This window comes from Nymphalis io, chromosome 7, assembly GCF_905147045.1.
Source record: "Nymphalis io chromosome 7, ilAglIoxx1.1, whole genome shotgun sequence".
NCBI classification, from domain to species: domain Eukaryota; kingdom Metazoa; phylum Arthropoda; class Insecta; order Lepidoptera; family Nymphalidae; genus Nymphalis; species Nymphalis io.
Window position 1 is genome coordinate 14,411,125 of NC_065894.1, and position 23,013 is coordinate 14,434,137.

A 23,013-nucleotide genomic window follows, 5' to 3' on the forward strand; every position below is an offset into this window, starting at 1 on the left:
CTGAAGTTTGGCCGCGGTGGTTATTTTCCAAGTAATTCAGATTTATTTGATTTGATCTCGTCAAATATCTGACGATCGCCGCGTCTTGGTCACAGAGATCATAAAAAAATAAATATTAAATACTCATCAACCTTGACGCAACTCGCGATATTGACAGACAATTATCTGTTAAAAATACGGCAACCGGCGTTAGGACACGAGCTATGTGTATTCCATATTATAAAGGTTAAGCTTGAATGAGTCACGCCGGTCTCAATTAGCTTTTTAGCTTCGAAGTAAAGAATTATTTCAGGATGAGATAGCATATTCGTTGACGAATACTTTAGCCTATGTAGCACAGTAGACCATAAACGATATTATATGTATATAACGGACGCGTACAATTCATCGGCGCAGCGCCATGAATATATATTTTAAAATCGATACAATATAAAACTAACAGCAGTACAAAGCGGCAAACAACAACAACTTGAGACTGGACAAGCAGCTCTCTTCCAGGAAAACAGAACTGCAAGAAAGCTACCCTCGTATTCCCGAACAATATTTTATATTATTTTAATAAGATTATAAATAAAAAAAACTCCTTGACCAATTTAAATATATACAAATTTGGTAACATGAGAGATGTCGTTCTACACCGGTGTCGGTTTGGTAACCCCTCAAGTAGTTGACATAGGTAACCTTTTGCTACATGTAATATGCATATAATAAAATAAATGATATTTAACCTTTTTAAATTACAAGTTGTCGGTAAGCGAAAGGCGCCTGCTGATAAAATGGACGTCAAAAAATGCAGTGCAGCCAACACACAAAGCGAATATTTAGTGCCAGCAAATGTCGATTCGAAAGTTGGCATTCTCTAAATAATACTAGTAGCTGATACAACGAAACCATTAAGTAAAAAATGTGTTGAATGTGTAGTAAGTTTGTCTAATGCCATGTCAAATCTCAATGTTTAAAAATGAAATTGTTTTCGAGATATGTATGGTATAAGCGTCAATAGCGCAATGGTTACGGGCCGTCTAGCGATGTACAAGCCTCGCCTGTAAAAGGTTCGATCCTGAACCATTTTGCTATTATCGTCCCCAACAAGCTGTACGCTTTATTGGAGGGGTAAATAAAAATATTAGTATTTCCTTAAAAACGAGCATTGCTAGTAGACATTTAAAAATATATACACGCACTGAATACCGAGTGTAGTAGTACCTGTAAGTTTATCGATTTCTAATCGATAGTCAGTGGATCGATCATTTAGAAATATTATTAAATATTGTCTATTCTGTGTGTTTAACAAAATATAGAAATAAAATTTAGCAAGGTTGTAAGAATTATAAGTTACGTTGCAAAACATAAGCATAAATTTGATGTACTCATTCAAATTTTCCACGATATTCGAATTGATATATTTATGTTCTCATAATTTTATCTGTTCATCGACTCTTACAATTAATAATACTTAGGTATATGGTATGTAACCAGTCAACCGGATCGTTGAATATTATTTATAATATATGTAAAATAAGATACAAAAATTCAATAATCATATTTACTATACTAGGAATGTATCCGTAGAAATTAAAACAATCGCTTCAAATATAATTTAGCATTTAGCCTTAAAATCAATGTATATAGTTGAAATACACAAAAATAAACCATTTAAGTTTCGATCATTTCTATATTTAAAGCGAAAAACCGAACATAGTTTATTGTTTGGATTAATCCCGGCCGCTGAATTTCACCACCGGCCATCGCGTCAGAATTCTAAATTCTCCTACACTAATTCCCTCACCGCCTCGATATCTGCAAATCCACAACAGCGCGATTTTTAAGGCATTTCCTGCCTCGCACAACCACTCTGTTGAACCAGCTTTCGCCGGCAACTTTTCCGAACCGATATGAAAAGTTTGTACCTTCAACAAAAGAGCGTATTCATTCCTTAAAGGCCGGCAACGCACCTGCAAGCCCTCAGGTGTTCATGGGCGGTGGTAGCCACTTTCTATCAGGTGAGCTTCCTGATCGTTTGTAACATAAAAAAACACATTTTGTATTAATTTTGTCCCTTTACGAAATAGGTTTTCATTATATATCGCCCTAAATATACAAATAAATAAAATTAAACTGTCTGCCTGTGATTTCTAAATAACGGCTTCTTTTTAATTTTGAATACTAATTTTATGTACGAGTTACCAAAACCAAATAATATTTTTTTTGTGCACCCGTGTGTCGATTTAAGCGGCTAAAAATTACAAATGCAAAAACACTTCGGTTCGAGTTAGTCTCTCGAAAGTTAATTATCAGCATAAAGATCACGTATGTATCTTTGTCGTCCCCTATTTTAGGCTTATCTATACAAATGAATAAAATTGTAACGTCTGTCTGTGATTTCCAAATAACCGCCTCTTTTTTAGTTAATATAGCTATTTGCATCAGTCATTTTAATAATTTAAATATTTATGTGTATAATTCGAATAAGCATTACGTACGTTAAAATGCCAGATTTTGAACGATTCCGATATTTCACATCTACTGCACATCGTAATATATGCCGTAATATAAACCGACGTTTAATGCGGCAAAACTCTTAATTAATAATATGATTTTGAATACATATAATTACTTATATTTTATATTCACACCCAATTATTAATAAAAAATACCGTTCCATATGATATCGTTCGCGTGTCGCTGAAAGCTCGGAGTAATTTGGAAATAACAAATTAAACATACCAGTTATGCTAATTATTGCCAAATAGTTGCGAAATATTTGAAGATTGATGTTTCAAATTATAAATTAAATACGCAAACGATTTTTTTTTTATTTCTGGAATTCTAAGACGTCCAGTATTCAAATCGTAAATGCTAGAAAAAAAGATATGGATTTATTTCTTTATGGATATCCAGAGTAGTATTGGTTGTTTTAATAAAAACGGTGACAATATTGCTTAAACACGAATATTTTAAAATTACATTTCAAAACTTCCAGTAAGAACCTTTTACATAATTTATTTCAAGTAGAGTCTATTATTGATGTAAAGGACATTTTGGCTTGTTTCTATAAAATCAATTCAAGAATGAGCTTTATGTATGTATGTATGTCTTTATAATAATACAATAAAGATATAACATCAGAAGATATTGTTAACGTTAATATGGCATTTTATAACAGATTTTTCAACAACAAAAACGCAGTTGCAAAACTTCATTCATATTTATCGAATCTAAAGTCGGAGACAGATCGTCGACACCGTGTGTGTATTAGAACATCAGGGGCAGATGTCAAAATATTCAATGATTACTGCATTTATATATATTAGTCTAGGTACTATAATAGTGCATACTGTGCTATAATAGTGCATACTGTGCTATAATAGTGCATACTGTGCTATAATAGTGCATACTGTGCTATTTTTCTTCACAATTATGTAGTCCTGTAATTAGATTAATTATAGTTTTGACTTCATTACGTTATATAAAAGGCTTAGATGCAAATACATACGGTAATTATTTATTTAAAAATATAATATTTGTAATGTCATTTTTGAAGGTATTACTAATATTTTATATATTATTTTCTGCAGTTAAGCGTAAAGATTGTGCATAAAATCGGGATAAACATAGCTCAAAGAGCCAAGACAGGACCTGCCACGTTCACGGCGGTAGGCGCTCGTTTGCCGTTTAACTTTTACTTAAATACTTTGATAAATCCTTTAATTCAACTAGGTAGGTTCGACTCCACAGGTCACCTTTCGTCACCGCAAATCAAGGCAACACCGTATGTATAGTATAACACGACTTATGTTACTTGGAATAATTCTGTAGAATAACTGACAAATAGAATGTTTTGAATGAAATAACTTTAAATACTCGACTCACAGATATAATTGAATAATTTAGAATCCCTTGCCTCCGAAAGTACGTAAACTGTTGGTACTGCGACTGAAGACTTTTACTTGAGATACAATCCTGAGTCACAAATGTACTCTGACTTTGTGTCAGCGCACATAAGAGCGCTATCATATATCCTGCACAGTTAGATCATATTCCTTGAGAATGCTTGACCCAATTTCGTCTATAGTAAATTCAATTACGATTTTCTTAGTGGTCTACTCGTGATACATATACTTTCGCATTTATAATATTATTCTTGATGCGTACTAATAATAATTTAGTTTATAATAATTGAAACACAACTAAGTGACAGGTGTCAACAATTTACCTAATGTTAATATTCATGCGAAAGTGTGTATGTCCTTCTTCCGACATGCATCAATGGAGTTACGTATTGACGTGAATGCTTGTAAATTTTTATTCCGGAAAATCGTAGTTACTTAAGTAGCCCAGTTTAAATTTCAAACTATACAACAGGTATTATAAAGGAATTGATGACCTGACCTTGAAACATAACATAACATAATAAACGTTACATAAGGTTAACGAACACTACTGTTGAAATATTTTCATTTAATTTTGGGTTTTTAAGATCATCCATCTCATTAGCAAACTGTTTAACGAGTTGTAAATGTAGCTGAGCGAGAATAACATTAACGGGCGAAACGCGAGTTCCGTATTTATTATATTAGAATAAATACAGTTATTTTGTCTTAGATGAGAAGATATGCGACATTTTTTTTGATAATTTTTCTCTTGATATGCATCAAGATGCAAAAATAATAAGCAATTTTGTATTGTGTAAATGAACCAGCCCTCCTGTCAGCAATAAGACAAGGTGCAATATGTATTATACAATCTATGCTTTGTCAAAAATATTATTTATATTGTTGACACAGCATGTAGTATTTTCCAAGTGGTCTTTGATCTAATAAAAAAAATGCAAGAATCTCCAGCATCATAAAATTGTAATTTTCGACTCACTCGACCGGTTATCAAGCTGAACCCTAAAATAATCCATTAATCTTAGATATATGAGTTTCGGAGGAATCCTGTTCGTTGGGCCGGACAAGATTTAATAAGAATTTTATTATTAGATCCTGTCCTATCTTATATAAAAGCCGTTCGCAAAATTTTTTCGATAGTTGTGAAAGCCCGCGGCCGCGATACTTTGTTTGGAATTACTTTGCCATAGCAACATGAAGGTTTTGGTAAGTTGCTTCTTTTAAATTTACAGGCGTTTCAAATTTTAATGTATTTTTTTTTTGTTTACATAACTTTTTTATCTTTTATGGTACAGAAAAATAAGTGTAGTGTATAATAATTATATACAATTATAATGCAAGCCATTGTAGTTTTAAGAATAATAACAATAATTTTAAATAGATTTCCTTCCTTCTAGAGCACAAAATATTATTTTCAATTAAATGATATGTTCTACAGATTATCCTCGCTGTTGCGGCTGCGGTGAGCAGTGGACCGGTAACGCGTGAGAAGCGCAGCTACGGCCACCAATACTCACCGGTGGTGCATACCGCTTTGGAGTCCAAGACCCAGCACTCAGCCTCGTATCAGTCTAACACACTGCAGTCTACCTCCCTGCAGTCCAGATCCGTACAGCCTACTTACCAAGTGACCTACCAGCCCACTGCTGCTGTCGCACAGCCTACATACAATGTCCGCCCTGCCGTAAGTAAAAATTTACAGTATGACTACAATAAAGTTTTAAAGTTCTATATAATTCGTCTAATTATTTTAATTATTCTTTACAAAAAAGGATTTATATATTAAGTTACTTATTAATAACATTCTTAATGTGTTCAATACAAAAGACATCAACGCATTTAATTATTTCTAACGAAAATTACATTAAAATGTTGCAATTATTTTCAGTACTCCTATACACCACAAGTCGAGACCTACAACGTGCAGACACCAGTCACGTACACTTACCCCGTCAGACAACAAGCTGTATACAGAGCTCCGGTCCAGACATACACGCCTGTGCAAAGCTACGCACCGGCTCAGATTTACGAACAGGCTCAGACCTACGCACCAGCTCAGACCTACGCACCAGCTCAGACCTACACACCATCTCAGTCTTACTCATCAGCTCAGACTTACACGCCCATCCAAGCTTACGCACCAGCACAGACCTACACACCAATCCAAACTTACCAAACTTACACACCAGTCCAAACCATCCAGAGTGCGCCAGTCCAGACCTACAACACGGCGCCAGTAACTTGGCAATCGAAGAACGTCGGCAACAACTACAATGCTGACCCGTGGTGCTAAACATCTTTGTTCTGTAATATTTTTTATCAATCCCACCAATTGATTGCATGAAACCTCACATGAGTAACTAATAATATTTAAAAATGGAAGTACAAGATATCAAATAATCTCATGAAGCTTTAAATTTACAAACTTTAGTACAAAAATAAAGAGGTATTCATTAATAAAAGTATATTTATTTAAAACCTTTAGTTCGTTTTTGTGTTCTGTCGTTAGGAGTTGTTTTGAATTTGAGAAATAAAATGATAACACGTTTGCATGAACGGCTCTACGTGATAATCGATATGTAACAACCGGCAGCCGAGCGTTCGTCCGCGGTCCGCGCTTTGATGTGGATTGCCTTCAGTAAACGGCGTTTGTGCGACTAATAATAAGTCGTTTAAAATTACTGCCTAAATTAATTTTATGATGTTCATCGGTCTATATTCGGATATTAAGTCAAGGCTGATTCCGTACGTATCACGGAACAAAAATATCGTTTAATTTTATTTTTATAATCATTTTACGCAAACAAAATCTATGCTTCAAATTTTGTAATTTGGAAGAGCAGAGACAAAAGCCTCAGACAGGCTGACACAACACACAGATCTGTTTTATAATAGTATTTATTTAGTATTATAATGATTTTAATTATTTCAAATTTTTCAAATGTCATTACATATTTACATACATATTTATATTGGCAGGCCGGTTGGTAGATATTTGCCTTCACGCTGAAGGCTGTGGGTTCGATTCCCACCCAGTACAGATATTTTTGTCTGTTTGCATAAACATGTTTGTTTGTCCTGAATCTGTGTGTCTATATAAGCATTTATTTACAAAAGAAAAGTAATATATGTAGTATATCAGTTGTCTTATTTCTACTATAGAAGAGCTCTGCTTAGTTTGAGATCAGACGGCCGTATGTGAATAATGTCCCATAATAATAATGATATTATTATTATTATTATTATTATTATTATTATTATTATTATTATTATTATTATTATTATTATTATTATTATTATTATTATTATTATTATTATTATTATATTATTTCCCACTACATTTGTCGAGTGAAACACTTAAAACTTATGTTTAAATGACATCATTAATATAAACATGTCATACAACTCTACTCTCAATATACAAAGATGGTTTAGTATTAATTAATTTTCATACAGTTTCTCGACAGTTCTTGATAGAATTTATATTCCGAAGTATTAGTAACTTTGGTTTATCGTGTAAAATAACAATTTAAAAGTACTTTGAATAGCCTATCTGTTTGAATAAAGTATATTTTTATTAGTGATTTTTAAATCTAATAACGAAGAGAATAATACAAATATGCTGTATAATTTTTCTACATAATTATACATATCATATCCGCTCTTTTTTATATTTTTATTTACGAACTAATAAATATGTTTTATGCATAATACATATTTATGTGCTTATTATTTTAGTTTTGAATGAATTATGAATATATATTACATTATCATATTATAGTAATTAAATTAAATTCAAAATGAACTGAATATTTTAAATTGGTCGTCAACAAGGTTGTTGTCTCAACGACCGTTAATTATTATTAAAGAACACCAATACTCGGTGTATCAAACAATTTTGTTTATATCGAGTTTCAAGTTCCTCTTTTAATTTAGACCGGAAATAAGTCATTCGACTATTTACTTTTATTTTTAATGAATAGGTAGGTAGATAAACATATGGGACACCTGATTGGAAGTGGTCACTAAGGCCCATAAACATTGGCATTGTAAGAAATGTTAATCATCGCTTACATCGCCAATGCGCAACCAACCTTGGGAACTAAGATGTTATGTCCCTTGTGTCTGTAATTTTACTGGCTCAGTCACCTTTCAAACCGTAACACAACAATACCAAATACTGCTGTTTTGCGGTAGAATATCTGATGAGTGGGTGATACCTACCCAGACGATCTTGCGCAAAGCCCTAATACTAGTTAATAATATTTACCTAGAACGTCGTACATTTATAAGTTAATTGGCTTCTAATTATATTCTCCCACGGATTAAATAATTACAGTTTGTTCTAAGCTAAGATTAAATAAAAATACAGCTATGTTTGAACAATAAAATCAAAGTCGAAAATAAATTTGTACAAAATAGAAGTTGAGGTGAACAGGATAATAATTGCGGCCACACCGTTACTTTGTGTGACGGATCAAAGCTTTTTTATTCGAATTGTTAAATAAATAGTCATAAGAACACAAAAGTTATATGAGTCGTAAGTCGTAAGTAAGGTCGTAGAAGATATTATTATTTAAGTTATATTTTATTTCTTCTTTTAATTATTGTAACTTGAAAAGCGTATTTTACTTTAACATTACGTTTGTGCCAGTTACTGAATTCTGATATATCACACAAATGCCATTTTTATTCTACTTGCTTATCCCAACAAGCTATAATGCCCGGTTTACATTATTCCAGTCCAGCGATCTAGTCCAGTACTGGATTGCTTAATGGATCTAAACCGGGCATAAAGTTATTAATATGATACACGGCAGTTTACAGATCGTTGTGAAACAAGAACCTCGCAGATGACACAATCTATTTTTTGACAGCCACAAGTACGTACCACGTGGTGTTTCTTGTGAGATTACTTTTCCAATAATAATAATTTATATATTACACACTCCGTTTCGTCAACTCAATATATCAAATTTTGTTACAATATAGGTAGGCGGCCGGTAGATGAGGTGATAATAAGTGGTTGCCATCGCCCATTGACGCCATAAGAAAACGCCATAAGAAATATTAACCATTATTTTCATGACCAATGCGCCACCAATCTTGGGAACTAAGATGTTATGATCGTAGTGCCTTTAGTTACACTAGCTAACTCTTCCTCTTCCAACCGCAACACAATGATACTACGTATTGCGATTTGGAGGTAGAATATATGCTGAATGAATGGTACCCGTCCTAAATACACCGAGTAAAAAAATTAAACAAAATTATACAAAATATCTTTAAATATAACTAGTGACTGATAGGCCAATTTATATACGAGAATAATAGCCGAGCTCATATAATTTATAATATAACATTAATTTCTTCTTTGAGGCAACAGAAAGGTCCATTCGGTTGGTATTCATTGATTTATAAGCTATGTTATATATTTATATTTTTTACTTAAGAGTTGTCGTCGTATACATCGGTACCTTGGGAAACTGCTGCAGTATCGGTGAATCTGTATTCACTGCTCACATATTCAGCATAACGTTCGAGCTCGAACGCCAGGAGGGATGACGTCTTCTTCCTCATAACGCCTTACTTTTATAATATATAAGCGTATTTTTTGCTTAATATAGCGTTTCACCTACAACCTCCTTATTATACACATTAATTTATCTCATGCTTACAGCAAGAGATGTATGGTCATTACATAAAGCTCCTTTTTGTTATCGTTAAAAAATATATCTATTTGAAGTCCGCAATGCGCGGGTAAGGTCTTCATTAGAATATAGTCAAAAATTTTAAAGAATATATTGAAAATTTTATGGATTTAGAGAATATTACAAAACAGCTAAGTGCTTGGAATATTAATAGTCAATCCGACACGCCCGGTGATCGCTGCATCGATATTATATTATTTTATGAAGGCCATCGTAAACTCGTCAACAAACATTCATATTATTTTATTTAATATAAACTGGTAACGCGGAAGATTTTTATTTATAAAAGAAATATAAAATTAATAAGCATAAATGTGCGTTTGAATTGAAATCAAATTACTTCTACGCGTTTGTTGTGACATAGCAAACAATATGTCGCGGAGAGCAAATGACAATATCTCTAGGTTTTGAAACAACTGACTTCGGAGTAAGCACGTCGATGCATAAAAAAGTAATAAAGGCCTATAAAAGGTTTCACAATACGGCATTCACATTGTACTAAAACCCGTGAACACACATTCGTAACATTTGTAATAATTTGACGTCACACTAATTGTTCAGAATATTTGAAGAGCTGAATTAGGGCTGTAGATGGTAACGGTATAAAATTTTACCTTTTTCAAAACTAAACAACCAAAAACTTATTTAAAAGAATTTCTAAAACAATATCTGCTTAACCTCAAAACTAAATGAAAAAGATTAACCCGGTATTTCTATCTGTGGTATATTAAAAAATATGAAATAATAATATACTCAGTTATTCATAAAACACACAGCGCTACTTCGCCAGCTAATATAATCGTGGTAACAATTTTTCAATTATCCCAAAATAGGCTTGTATTCTTTAAATAATAATTACTACATGTATAAAAATCTTATTATCTTAATCTTATCAAACAATGCTGGAAGCTTAAGTCTTACGTGTCAGGTCACGCATTTGGTACACATGATACACTACCGGCATGCGAATTATATCAAACAAATAACGAGTGTGGTCGCTGCATATTATCTTAATAACTGTTTTGACATTTGCAGATTTTATAACAGGAGATTCAAATTATAATAAATGGTTTTTAAAAGAGGTTAAAATAAAAAAAACCGCGGTCAAACCCGCGCTATAAACTCAAATGGAGCACATGCAAGCTCTTCCGAATATGTACTTAGTGTGTATATATTACGATATATCAATGTACATACACACAAAACTAAAGACACAGTACATTATTATTTGTTTAAGTGGCTCTGAGACGAGTTTTCTTTATGTAATCTTTATATTTGTTTATCGAATAATTCTTTTACATTTTATATTCATCACTAAAATCTTTAAATTCATTGAGTGGTAATAAACAAAATAACTGCGGCTAAAAAGCATCGAATTCTTCGCCCCAGGAAAGGCGTATGCATGCTCTATGCTTCTCGTATTTATACTTTATTAGTTACTGTTTCAATCACAATATCATTCAAAAATCAAAATACTTTATTCAACATTGAAGCATTACACTTGCTTATTGATAGTCTAACTAGAAACTACCATCGATTCGGAAAAGAAACAACCAGCCCTGAGAAGAACCGGTGAAAGAAACTCGGCAAATATTACACTAAAAATTCTCAATATATTGTAATGCGGCTTAAAGTATTTTGAATTTACAAGTATATTTTGTACGCCAATATTAGCAGAACAGACTGTAGCTATTATTTTTACATCAACTTGTAATCACCAAGCGAATAAATTATATTCATTCATTGATTGATTGATTGCTGGCGTTGTTTAAATAATGTTATAAAAATAAAGGAGATTTGTATACAAGACGATCATCAAGACCATTAATACAATAACACATGTCACGACCATAATTTAAAAAAAAATTACAAAATAATGTCTTGCATAATTCAGATAGAAAATGTTACGGAAACAAAAACACATTCTGGATAAGGTTTTCTGTAACTCGAACCACTTCGGTATTAACTCTCGGTTTCAATGTTTACATTTTAGTCAAAGAGTTCAATTTATCGTCGTCATACTGATTGTCCTGGCGCTCTTTAGACAAATAAGCAAACGTTTATTATTTCACAAACAGTATAAGATATTATCGGTAATTTAATGCAAATATTTTAATGATCGTATCGAGTTTTAATCATAATATACATATATTACAAGTAAATCAAATCTTCCGCCGCAATTTAATGTAATAATGTAATTTATTTCAAGACGCTTTAACATATTGTAGACAATTAGTTGTAATTGCATACACTGTAACCTGATTAATGTCGCGAGCGCGACTCGGGGGCTTTGTGTCGATCAATCAATTAGAGCTGGTGATTAAAATAATATTATACTATTATTTTAATTGTCGCCTTCAACAAGCCATTAAAAAAAACGTAGCTTATTACTGTTTATCAGAGGTTTAATGTATAAATAAATAAAAGAGAAATTAAGACTCCTGAGCAAATTAAAATATTTATAAAAGTTAAAAAGGAAAATATTTAAATATGGTATTAAAATTTTTGATGCCAGTAACCTTGATGATTTATCTATACAAATAATAAAATTGTAACATGTCTGTATATTAAAGATATTGGAAAAAAAATAAGTCTTTATTAAAGCAATAGAAGTCAGCAAGCATTAAAACAACAGTTTTTAGAATTTTTGTTTGTCTGTTTGTATGTTTGTACTAGCATCACGCAGAAACTACTGCGTGTAATTAAATGCGGTTTTCACCGATGTATAAAACAGTTTTAACTTAAAATATAGGCTACATTTTACCGCAGGTAAATATCTTATTTCGATTGTTTCTAACTTTATAATACCCGAAGCTCACTTAAAAAAAATTAGAAATCCCTACGAAAATTGGAATTCATTATTTGGTGAGAACTGCGAAAACTTATAATGCCTAAAATAATGTATTGAATGTCTGTAGTAGTCATTTTTACTTAGAAAAAAGTCCGCGAGGCTATACAACTAACTATTATAGTTAAGTCACAATAACTGTTTTTTTGTTCAAATAAGTCAATAAAAGCACGGATATAATCGAAAGATGATGACATTCATGTCATGAAATTAAATAAAGGTTAATTATTCTCTTTAAATTATTCGAATCGGACCTTTCGTTTAGAATTTAGAACTGGTATAATAACGCAAAAATTAAGAAAAATGCCGCGGTGTGAGTGCATGTGTGATAACGGGAGCGAACAGTACTAAGCTTAGACTATTATTTACTCACGCCTTTTATTATTTGTAAACTACAAATAGTTGAATAGTAGGTTTTTAACTTTAATACTTTTTTATTATTAAAACTATAACAGTATATAAAAGTTGATCGGACGCGATGTCCTATCGAACTTTGAAAATTAAACTATACGCTTAGCTTAAATTAATAACTTAGGATTTACGGCAACAATAAAATTCACGCGCAACATCAAACATGATGATGGTGGCCAACGGTGCGGCGGCGAAGTAGCCGGCGCAAAGATTTCGTCTGATCCATTTGTATGTACCGCGTTCATCACATATTCAACCGCCAAAAAGCAATATTTAGCATTGTTGTGTTCCAGTTTAAAGGGCGAATGAGAAAGTATAACTACAGGCACAAGGGACGTAACAATTTATTTACCAAGGTTGGTGGCGCATTGGCGATGGAAGGGATGGTTAATGTTTTTTAGTGCCAATGTCTATGAGTGGTAAGTGAACTATTTTAATAAAAAATTAAATAACGGGCCACACACACAGTCTCTTAGTACTTTATTGTATGGGCGAATAGATCGATTGGCGAATGCTTATACCTTACCTTAGGCTTAAAATCTTTTCATTAAAAACTGTAATACATAAAAATATTAAACTCAATTGACATAACCGCTCAGAAATACTTTTTAGCACGAAAAACCGTACCTACCCATTGATATGAGTCGGTCTCTGATAGACAGGAAAGCAATACAGACGCATGAAAGCCCCCCCCCCCCTTTCATGTGTCAATGGTGGAGTAACGGAAGTGTAATATAAATTGAAACAATTGCTCGGTTGCCTGAAATTATATTTATAGTTTGCAATATATGCTACTACTACTACTACTACTAATATACACCTATTACACATCAAGAGTAAACGGTTCTACTCAAAGTTAGAATGAGTGATATGCATTTAAACCCCGGAGTGCAACTAATATTATATTATATCCCATAGTGAAAATCCAGCTTTATTCCTTAGCATTCATCAAAGAATTTTTGATTTGAGTAATTCGATAACCCAACCCATGTGACTCTTCGTTTATGAAGGAACAGCGTAGTATTTTGACCTTATGAAGATTCAGCCGATACGACTGCATTCCGCAAACCCACGCCATCGCTTTGATTCGAAGCGCTTGCTCCTTTTCGGAAACGCATTTAGAGTGTCTCGTTTCGTTGTGTGTGTAGTGATTGAGTTGTATTGTTAACATCATTTTATAAATTACTGTCGGCTCAATATTTATAAGAATAATTTATGTCAATGGTGAATTTGGTTGCTAATTATACGTTAAAATTCGTAGGAGAAGCCGTCCTCGACGTCGCACGTAAAGTCCAAATGGAATCATGAATTTTTATGCAATTAACTTGCGCTTAGCCGTGTGCAGGTCGTTACTGGGTGCGGATCTCGGGCCGTATATAAGGATGAAGATGCACTTCAATCGCATATTAAGTCGTCTCTACTGGAACCGACCACTCGAACAACAATGAAACTCCTTGTAAGTTTCTTTGACAGTTTTATTTCGTTTAAAAATTATTATTTATCATTATATCTCTGTAACACCTACAGCTCAAATATTGTAAGAGACGACAGAAATTGTGGTGGAATTTGAAAAAAAAAACATTTTCTATTTAACATTCGCTAAGCGAGATTCTAGAACGACCCTCGTCAGTCATCAGTCATTTGACAGTGAAATAGTACTTGAAAAGAGTGATATCCGGAAGATTAACTGAAATCGATTCTCATTCAATGACCTGATATCAATTACTACATATCTCCGGCTCACTTCTGGTATATACGCTATTTTAACGTGGTAAATATTTTAAAGATAAACCCGTACTATTGCCTTCACTAGTAACAGAAAGACTGATTACTTTAATACCGTCCATTTTTAAAAATGATATATATTTTCTTATTTAAATAATTACAAATGGTTTTGTGTTAGATATTATAAAAAAATAATTAAAAAATAATTTAATTTGACATTTGTTATTTCTGTCAAAGGCAAATTAAAGTGTTCGTTTTGGAAGCGCCGAATCTGAACGTTCGACCAACCGCATACAAGTGACGATTAAACAATAAACCAAGATGGTATGATCAAAACAACAACTATCCACGCGACCTTTAAGTTGAGAAATAACAATATGCAATGAGAAGCACGTATAATCTAAGTGTAAAACAAAATTAATCATTAATTTGGGGGACTGTTTAGTGTGTTTTGAAATACTACAAGAAAGAAAAAAACAGATTATTACAGCCGCCCGAGTGCAAGTTGACCATACGCAGTTGACTTTTGTTGATAGTTTGATTTACCACCAAACGAAAGGCTGAAACTGATCATTGTATTCAAAGTCAGATTTTATGTGTGGATCAGATCAGGCGGGCGTCTCCCGAGCGTTAAGATAGAGCGGCTATATTGTAGGCTACACAAAAATAATTTTGTTATCATATCTATAATAACAAGCGTTAGTGCACACTGCTAGTTGCAATAAATTGTTTGGCTCGGAGTATAAATCAAAATCATCGGAGTATATGTATTTATCTGATCATTCTAATCACGATATGTTTTATAACAAGTATCAATTAAAGTAAAACAAATGCATTACATAAAATCAATATAAAAGTACGTTTAATGTGAAAAATACAATATCTGTTTATTATCATTATTCCTTGATAAAAATTATGTTATCCTAGAAATACTGATGAACTGTATTGTATGTATTATCTGTGACGCAATTAGACGTGCCTGATGCTGGTGGCTGTGGCGCTGGGCGCGGCATCTGCGGGTTACATCCGCAGTGGTTGGTACCCCAGCTACAGCTCGCCTCTCGTGTACTCCCGGTCCTACGCCTACCCGTCTTACTACAGCGGTTGGTCAGGCAACAACGGCTGGAACAACGGCGGATGGAACCGTGGTGGGTGGAAGAGCGGTTGGAACAGTGGCTGGTGGTAAATACTACGGATCCGTGACCAACATTTACCTTTTTTTTTAATTGCAAGAAAGTACGGTCAATAAAGTTTCTTGAAAATTAGTTGCTTAACAAAAAGTCACCTACTTGTACCTTGTTCTCTCAAATTGTTGTAAGTTTCTCTCAAATTATGATTCTTTATTGTATTATTGTATGTAATATTGTTCGAAATTCTAAATATAATATTTCAAGTAACAGGAACGTGTATCTGCGATAATGTGATCGCCGCTTCAAAACAAGTTGTGATGTAACACGTACCTGTATATTGTAATGAATATAATTATTATTTTATGACCGAATATACCTTTTTATTTGTCAACAAGTCATTTTATTACATTTCATAAAATCGTTATAGTTATCATACATACATCTATAAATAATCATATTTTTGTTTATTTTGTTATTGTTTATTATTGTATTTTTTTTTTTAAATCCGGTGACATTGTAAAGGTCCGTCTCGGTGTACACCACCCACTTATCAATTTTTGTGTTGCTATAATTCAATTTGAAGAATGAATGAGCTTGTATAATTACAGGCACGAGAGGCATAAAACGTATTTAACAGTTAACAGGGTATTGACGGTAAAATAAAGTTCTTCTTCTTCGTCGTGACACTCTTGTCAGAGCGGTCGTGATCGCCATGAAGTTTTATGAATTATTCGGCGTAGATGTTATTCGCCTCACGAAAATAAAGTAAGAGCCTGTAAAAATCCCACAGCTGGGGTAAGACCTCCTCTCCTATCAAGAAGAACGTTTGAAGCCTATTCCGCCAAGCTGCTTTAACGCTGGTTGGTCGATACATAATATGTAGCAGATTCAAATCCGATACATGCAAATTTTCTCACCATAGTTGCCTTCACTGCTGATAACGAGAATTAATTTGAACTATATACATAAATTAAGCACGTGAAAAGTAGGGCCCGATTTAAAACTGTTATGTTCCAGTTTGGGAGTAAATCTTTGGAATTACAGGCGTAGACAAGGGACAAATATCTTAGGTGATACGGCCGGCAGTGTAAATAAGAAATAGTTTATATCTCTCATAGTTCTAATCACTTTGCGCGGAGACCACTTACCGCAAGGCGATACAAGTGACTCTCTGCTATCCTTCTTTATAAATAATTTTATCATACATATTTTAAATCTAATTAAAAAAAATGCACCTAACTGAAATTGTTATTCGTTTTCCACAAAACGTTTTAAAATGACAGACAAAGAAAGCGAAATGTATTAAGATGATAGAGATTGCTTACTTCCAAACATACAGCCTTGATAAATCTCGCCCGGTTTTGGTTATACCCGCTCAAACCGAGCTATCATTTACACAACGTTAAATATCAGCAGAAGGTTCGTTGCAAAACGCTATTTAGCTCAATGAGCGCTCCACCTGGCTGTGACTCAGGCGTCATGTTGAGCGCCTCGCCTTAAAGTCACCTGAGACAGTTAATAAATAATAGTTTTGGGGCAGTTCAAACGGTAAACAAGTAGTAGTGTCCATCGAGGTTAATAGCCTTTTAAATATATAATGGAATTTAGATATTTCTTATAAATAGTCATAATATGCTTTGATAAGTAAAAGACAATTAATGCAAAAATGAATGACAATTAATGTCATGCATTTGCAAAGTGTAATGAATGCATCAAAAATAGGTTATAATTTTATTGCACGTTACTAGTTGTTGCATTAATAAAGATTCATAGATAATTGAACACATTTATGTAAATCATCTGGTGTTATTCAAGATTCGCCAGTGTAGACTTAGTTTGTATGCAAATTTTAAGTTTTTAAAAACAACTGGTCAAAATCAAGATGAAAATCAAATAACGAACAAAAAAGTAAAGACCTTTCGATTTTCTATTGTTTTTTAAATTAAAACAACGAATACTGTTGAACATTGATAAGTTTAAGAAATAAGATCCTCTTAATTAGTTGTTGCTCTCTCTGAACATGAATAAGTGACATCAATAGCAATGCACTGCAATTATATCAGAGCCGCAAGGCGCGCAGGTCGTGCATCCCAACGACAGTACCTTCAGTTCAGACTACCAGCGTTATTTGTACACAAAGTCAGCAAGAAAGATTATTATTTTACTTATTAGTGGAATCAACATCGAGCAATGCAAACTCACAATCAAAATAAACAATTAATAAGAGAAAAGATGACTCATATATCAAGACGTACAGTATCAATAGAAAGCGTAATACGCTCCTGCTTTATGTTAATTTCAGATTACTAAAACCAAATTAAATAAAACATTCAGAGCGAAACGAAATCCTTCTCCAAGGTCCTGTAAGTGAGCAATTACATTTAACAAATATAACAATAGTTTTTTTAATATGATTCATATGAAATATTACAAATACAAATTTAATTTAATAAAAGCACTCAACTCGTTAGGGTAGTAGTGATAGTGACAGCGAGTACCCTACTGCTTGGCCTCCTCCCCCTTTAAGGAGCATTGGAGCGTTACCATCACACAGCTATACAGATAACTTCTCTAGTGTGTCAGTATTTATTGCGGTATACTTGAAACTAACTGACAACTGTTGATTCGAATCGTATTACAAATAGAGAAACCACATTGACACTTGTCTGTATTAATTTATAGCTTGTTGCAAAAATTAAATTTATTGATTTTTTGAATTTATGAAACTAAAACAGCCTTCTGATTTTAAATATATACTGAGTCACGACCACAGAACAAAGATGAAACTAAAAGAGTCGCGTCACGCGTATAGGAGGAGTCCGCTGCCACTTTTTATTTATTTATTGAAAAGTACACCAACGACCAATTCATAATAATAATTGTTTTTTTTAAATGTATAGGCCAGCCATTGACTGATATAACACCTGATTGAAAGTGAATATACAGTCTAAGGTGGAGCGCGCTTGCCTAGAAGATGCCTATTCACTCTTGACTTGAAGGTATATTGTATATTGTAGGTGGTGGGAAAAACGGAGGTCAGGAGGGTATTCCAGACCTTAGCGGTGCGTATCAGAAACGAGGAAGCAAATCATTTCGTACGTGTCTTAAATACGTAGATTGTATAAACCATATTTTCATTCAATAATAGATTGTACAAAGTAACTACTTCACGATACTAATTTTAGACTTAGGTAAAAATATATTTTATTTTCATAACTGATTGAAGGTACTTAAAGTTACGCATCGTCGAGGCACATAAATGTAATAATATAAATACTATAATGATAATCTAAAATAATATATTAGTTAATAATACACGTAACGATTATCTGAACTATAAGCACCAAGTGCTTACCAAGTAAGTGTACTATTGGATCAATAGTGGGCGTCACTACTTACACGAATGCCTTTCACTCACTTCGTCGAAAAAGTAAAAGTGGGAAGATGTTCGGTGCCATTTCTTCGCTTCTTCCTCTCACTCTAAAGACGCGACGTTGACAGACCACTGCGCGTCGCGGCGTTCACAGTGTTGACCCACAAATTAATGCTCGCCTCAAACCAGTTTTGTACGAGTTATAACGAACTTTGAATATGCCTCATATTACAAAAGACACACTTAACAGGTCGCGTTTTATGTAATTACTCATTTAAAATGAATCAAATAAAATGAGTTATTTTATTTCAATAAACTGCTATTTTATTGTATGAATTAAAATATTTTGAAACTCACTTATATAGAGAGACAGAGAATAAACTACAACTGATTCGAGAAATACAAAACCCAAACCTGAAGAGTACGAAGGAAAGGAACTTAGTAGGTTTTTTTTGTCCAATTTTATAAATTTGTAGAATTTTCAATATTAGAGGAGCAGAAGGATGCGATGCGTGGGGGCCCCAGAGACATTCCCTTGCAGCGATAGTTGGCAAGAACTGCTAGATGGAGATGGTCTTATTCTGCGAGTATCATGTCGCAGAAGGAGGCCGCGGAGCGGGAGCGTGGAGTACCTTCGCTGACCCGCACCGCCGAAGAAAACCAGGGAAGTAGGAGCCGATGCTATGCGCAACTTCTCCCCCGCCTTAAGCGTCACTGGTGCAAGGAGGGTAAACGGGAACAGGCCCGCTAAGGTGGGCTAACCGTCGAGGCGTAATGGTAGGATGCGCAAGCGATCTTGTGACGCCCCCACAAAGATGGAATGGGTACTGCTGGTTTTTAGTGAGTATTCCGACGCTTTTAGCGCAGGCGAGTCCCACATATATGAGGGAAACGCTAGAATGCGTTATTCCAGCGATATTTTAAAAAAACGCTCAGGTAGCGATCGCTTCGTACCCCAGGTAAGCTCATACCATTAACACAAAATAATATAATTTGAAATATTTAAAAGAATATTTCTACATAAGAATTAAATAAAATCATTTAACATAAAAGCAAAAACGTAACGCTGGGGACAATTTCAAAATACCCAAGAATGACGTCAAAAAGTTTTTTCGCTTTTTTGCAATATTAATGAGAAGTTTTTTCATACATTATTACACAATTCCTATGTACATCGAAAGTCGCGATTCGGATTATCGAAAGTTTGTTGAGCATGTTGAGGTAAACCACTTAAATTCAGAGCAAAAATTATATTTTAAGCAGTTACTCAATTGTGACATAAATATTTATCAATTTATTTATTCTTTATCTACTAAAAATGAAAATTTAAAATACATGATATTTATTTACTTAACACTTAATTTTAAGTTGTGTTAATTAAATAATTGTTGTAATAGTTAACGTGCTATTCTATTTGACAAATGTTTTAGAGGACTCTTTGAAATAAGCGGACGGAAGACTTAATGAATACATATATTTTAAAACTTTTTTTTTCTCATTTCAAAATTTCATTACGTTTATAAGTTATTTATTTAACCAAATAAACGTCATCTCGCCGGGAAAAATATATTTGTAAGACTGAGACCTGCAACGATTCAAGCGTCTCCTTCAGTCATAAGGCCGAGACTGCTCCAACACAATAAGGGATCATAACACCAAAAGAACAAATATATCGTGGTTTCCAAGAAGTTGACTAGAACCGAGGATTCCGTTACTTAATTTAATGATACTACGCGGTATAGTTGTCAATGCAAATGCGCCAAAAATATATAATAGTTGTAATTTTTACTACTTAAAATAATAATATTATACGTAATAGTTTTTCTGCAACCTAATTACAATAATACTTCAATTTCGAATTATTCAAGTTTAAAGTTCACACGCCTTTGTGCACAATTCAGCAAACTTATATTCAGCTACAACAGTGCAGCTTTGTTGTTGTTGTGCATTTATTTATAAAATAATAATAAATTTAATTATAAGTTTTGAATAATTTAAACACTTTGGTATAAACACTCGATGTAATTTTCAGTTTAAAGGTGTTAATGAATAATTTTAAATGATATGAATTAAAAAAAAATCTTTTCTTTCTAAATTCATCAATGTTTTCCGAATTCTTAAGACTATAATTTTTGAATTCAATAGAATAATTTAAATCATTTCAAAATCAGACAAAGTATAATTCATTCTCTCATACTTTATATCATAATCACACACTCACATTTAAAATGCTAATTTAAATTCGATTTTGAGGTCTCGTATAAGAAAATTATGAAAAATCATAAATTAATGAACACAAGTAGAGGAAGGTTGATGAGACGAGGACAGACTTGCGACATTGTTAACTATGAATAGATATATATATGGCTGTCAGGGTTCTATGGGACATCACTAACTAGCGAGCTGTCAATAAGTTATTATAGAAAATCACCATGAAGACATTTGTAAGTAAAAGCTTACTTAGCTAAATATACTTAAACAATTAGTACAAAGTGTATAATGGAACAATGTGTGAAACACGGTCGTTCTGTCATCGAGACGCACGGTCATAAATGCCTTACAATTTCATCCGTGTGCTTAACGAGAAAAGTAACATCGTTAAGGTTCTTGCTTATCATAGAAATATGAGCAGCCAATACATTATTTTTTGTTATTAATTCGAATAGTTTTTCATAAATATAAACACTTATATGCCGAGTTTAAATTCCTGGTATTTTATTTCAGATAGTGGTTTGTGTATTTGTGGCATGCGCTGCGGCTGACAACGTTCGCCAGAAGCGCGGTTACCTTAGCGGCCTTCACTCCTCTAACGGATTATCTAATGGTGGTTCAAATGGGTACAGCTACTCTGCACCCGCATCGAGCTACTCCGCACCCGCTGACAGCTACTCTGTACCTGCAATTAGTTACTCCGCGCCTGCAATAAGTTACTCCGCACCTTCTGTCAGTTACTCCGTCCCCGCAGCAAGTCACTCCGCACCTGCAATTAGTTATTCCGCACCCGCAGTCAGCTACTCAGCCCCTGCTGTGAGCTACTCTGCACCCACTACCTCCTACGCGCCCTCAGCGTCAATTGGATACTCAGCACACGCCCCGTCTATTAGTTACTCAGCACCAGCATCTGCTATAAGTTATTCAGCACCCGCAGTCCGCTACGCTGCCTCCGCACCCGCCCTCGGCTATTCGTCAGCCCCGGCATTAAGTTACTCGGCTCCTAGTATTGGCTACTCCGCACCAGCGGCTGGCCTCAGCTATTCAGCTAACCCCGCATCAAGCTACTCCGCTCCAGCCATCAGATATGCAGCCCCTGCTGTATCATACTCGGCACCAGCAGACCGTGTCGTTACTGTTAAAAAAATTGTAAACGTTAAGAAAGTCATCAACGTTCCCCGAATTATAAATGTACAGAAAGTGGTCACCGTTCCCCAAGTGATCACGGTAAAGAAATTAGTACCAGCTGGTGGCTACTCCTCCGGCGTCTCCAACGGGCTTGGCGCTCGCTACGCCAGTGGGTATGGCTCGGGCCACGGCAGCGGCTGGTAAACTATATTTTTGAAATCTAGTCAAATGTTACTTTACGTAGGTTGATATTATTTTAATTAAATAACATTTTATAAAATTGTATGCGTATAATTTAATTCCGAATTCCCAAATGGCTAACTAATCCATTGGTTTGATGTTTTACCAAAGTGATACCCTAGAATTTCCAACTTGCCATGAGCCTTATGTGCACGATGCGCCAATTTTGTGTGTCAGACGGTAATGATTCTGTTGAAATGGAAGAAACGATTAAAAAATAGGAATATTAAGCTTAATTTATTAATAAGATAATTATGACTTAAATATAGTTATAATAATAATAACAATAATAATGTCTGAGAATTTTTCTGACAGAAAAACCCAATAACTTTTTATTGGCCTA

General features: G+C 33.8%; 2 protein-coding genes and 1 long non-coding RNA gene across 3 annotated transcripts; all 3 read left to right on the forward strand.

Moving 5' to 3' along the window:
• The first annotated feature begins 5,087 nt into the window (after positions 1–5,087).
• LOC126769792 (uncharacterized) lies at positions 5,088–6,186 on the forward strand. The gene is made up of 2 exons (XM_050488704.1): positions 5,088–5,099; positions 5,782–6,186. Exons 1-2 carry the CDS (start codon positions 5,088–5,090, stop codon positions 6,184–6,186), a joined length of 417 nt encoding a protein of 138 aa, XP_050344661.1.
• An 8,024-nt stretch (positions 6,187–14,210) lies between these two features.
• LOC126769566 (uncharacterized) lies at positions 14,211–16,089 on the forward strand. Its single transcript, XR_007669389.1, has 2 exons — positions 14,211–14,319; positions 15,562–16,089. It is a non-coding gene; the product is annotated as an uncharacterized LOC126769566 (long non-coding RNA).
• A 3,594-nt stretch (positions 16,090–19,683) lies between these two features.
• Positions 19,684–22,634, forward strand: LOC126769793 (cuticle protein 16.5-like). Its single transcript, XM_050488705.1, has 2 exons — positions 19,684–19,719; positions 21,816–22,634. Exons 1-2 carry the CDS (start codon positions 19,684–19,686, stop codon positions 22,632–22,634), a joined length of 855 nt encoding a protein of 284 aa, XP_050344662.1.
• Positions 22,635–23,013: the final 379 nt, after the last annotated feature.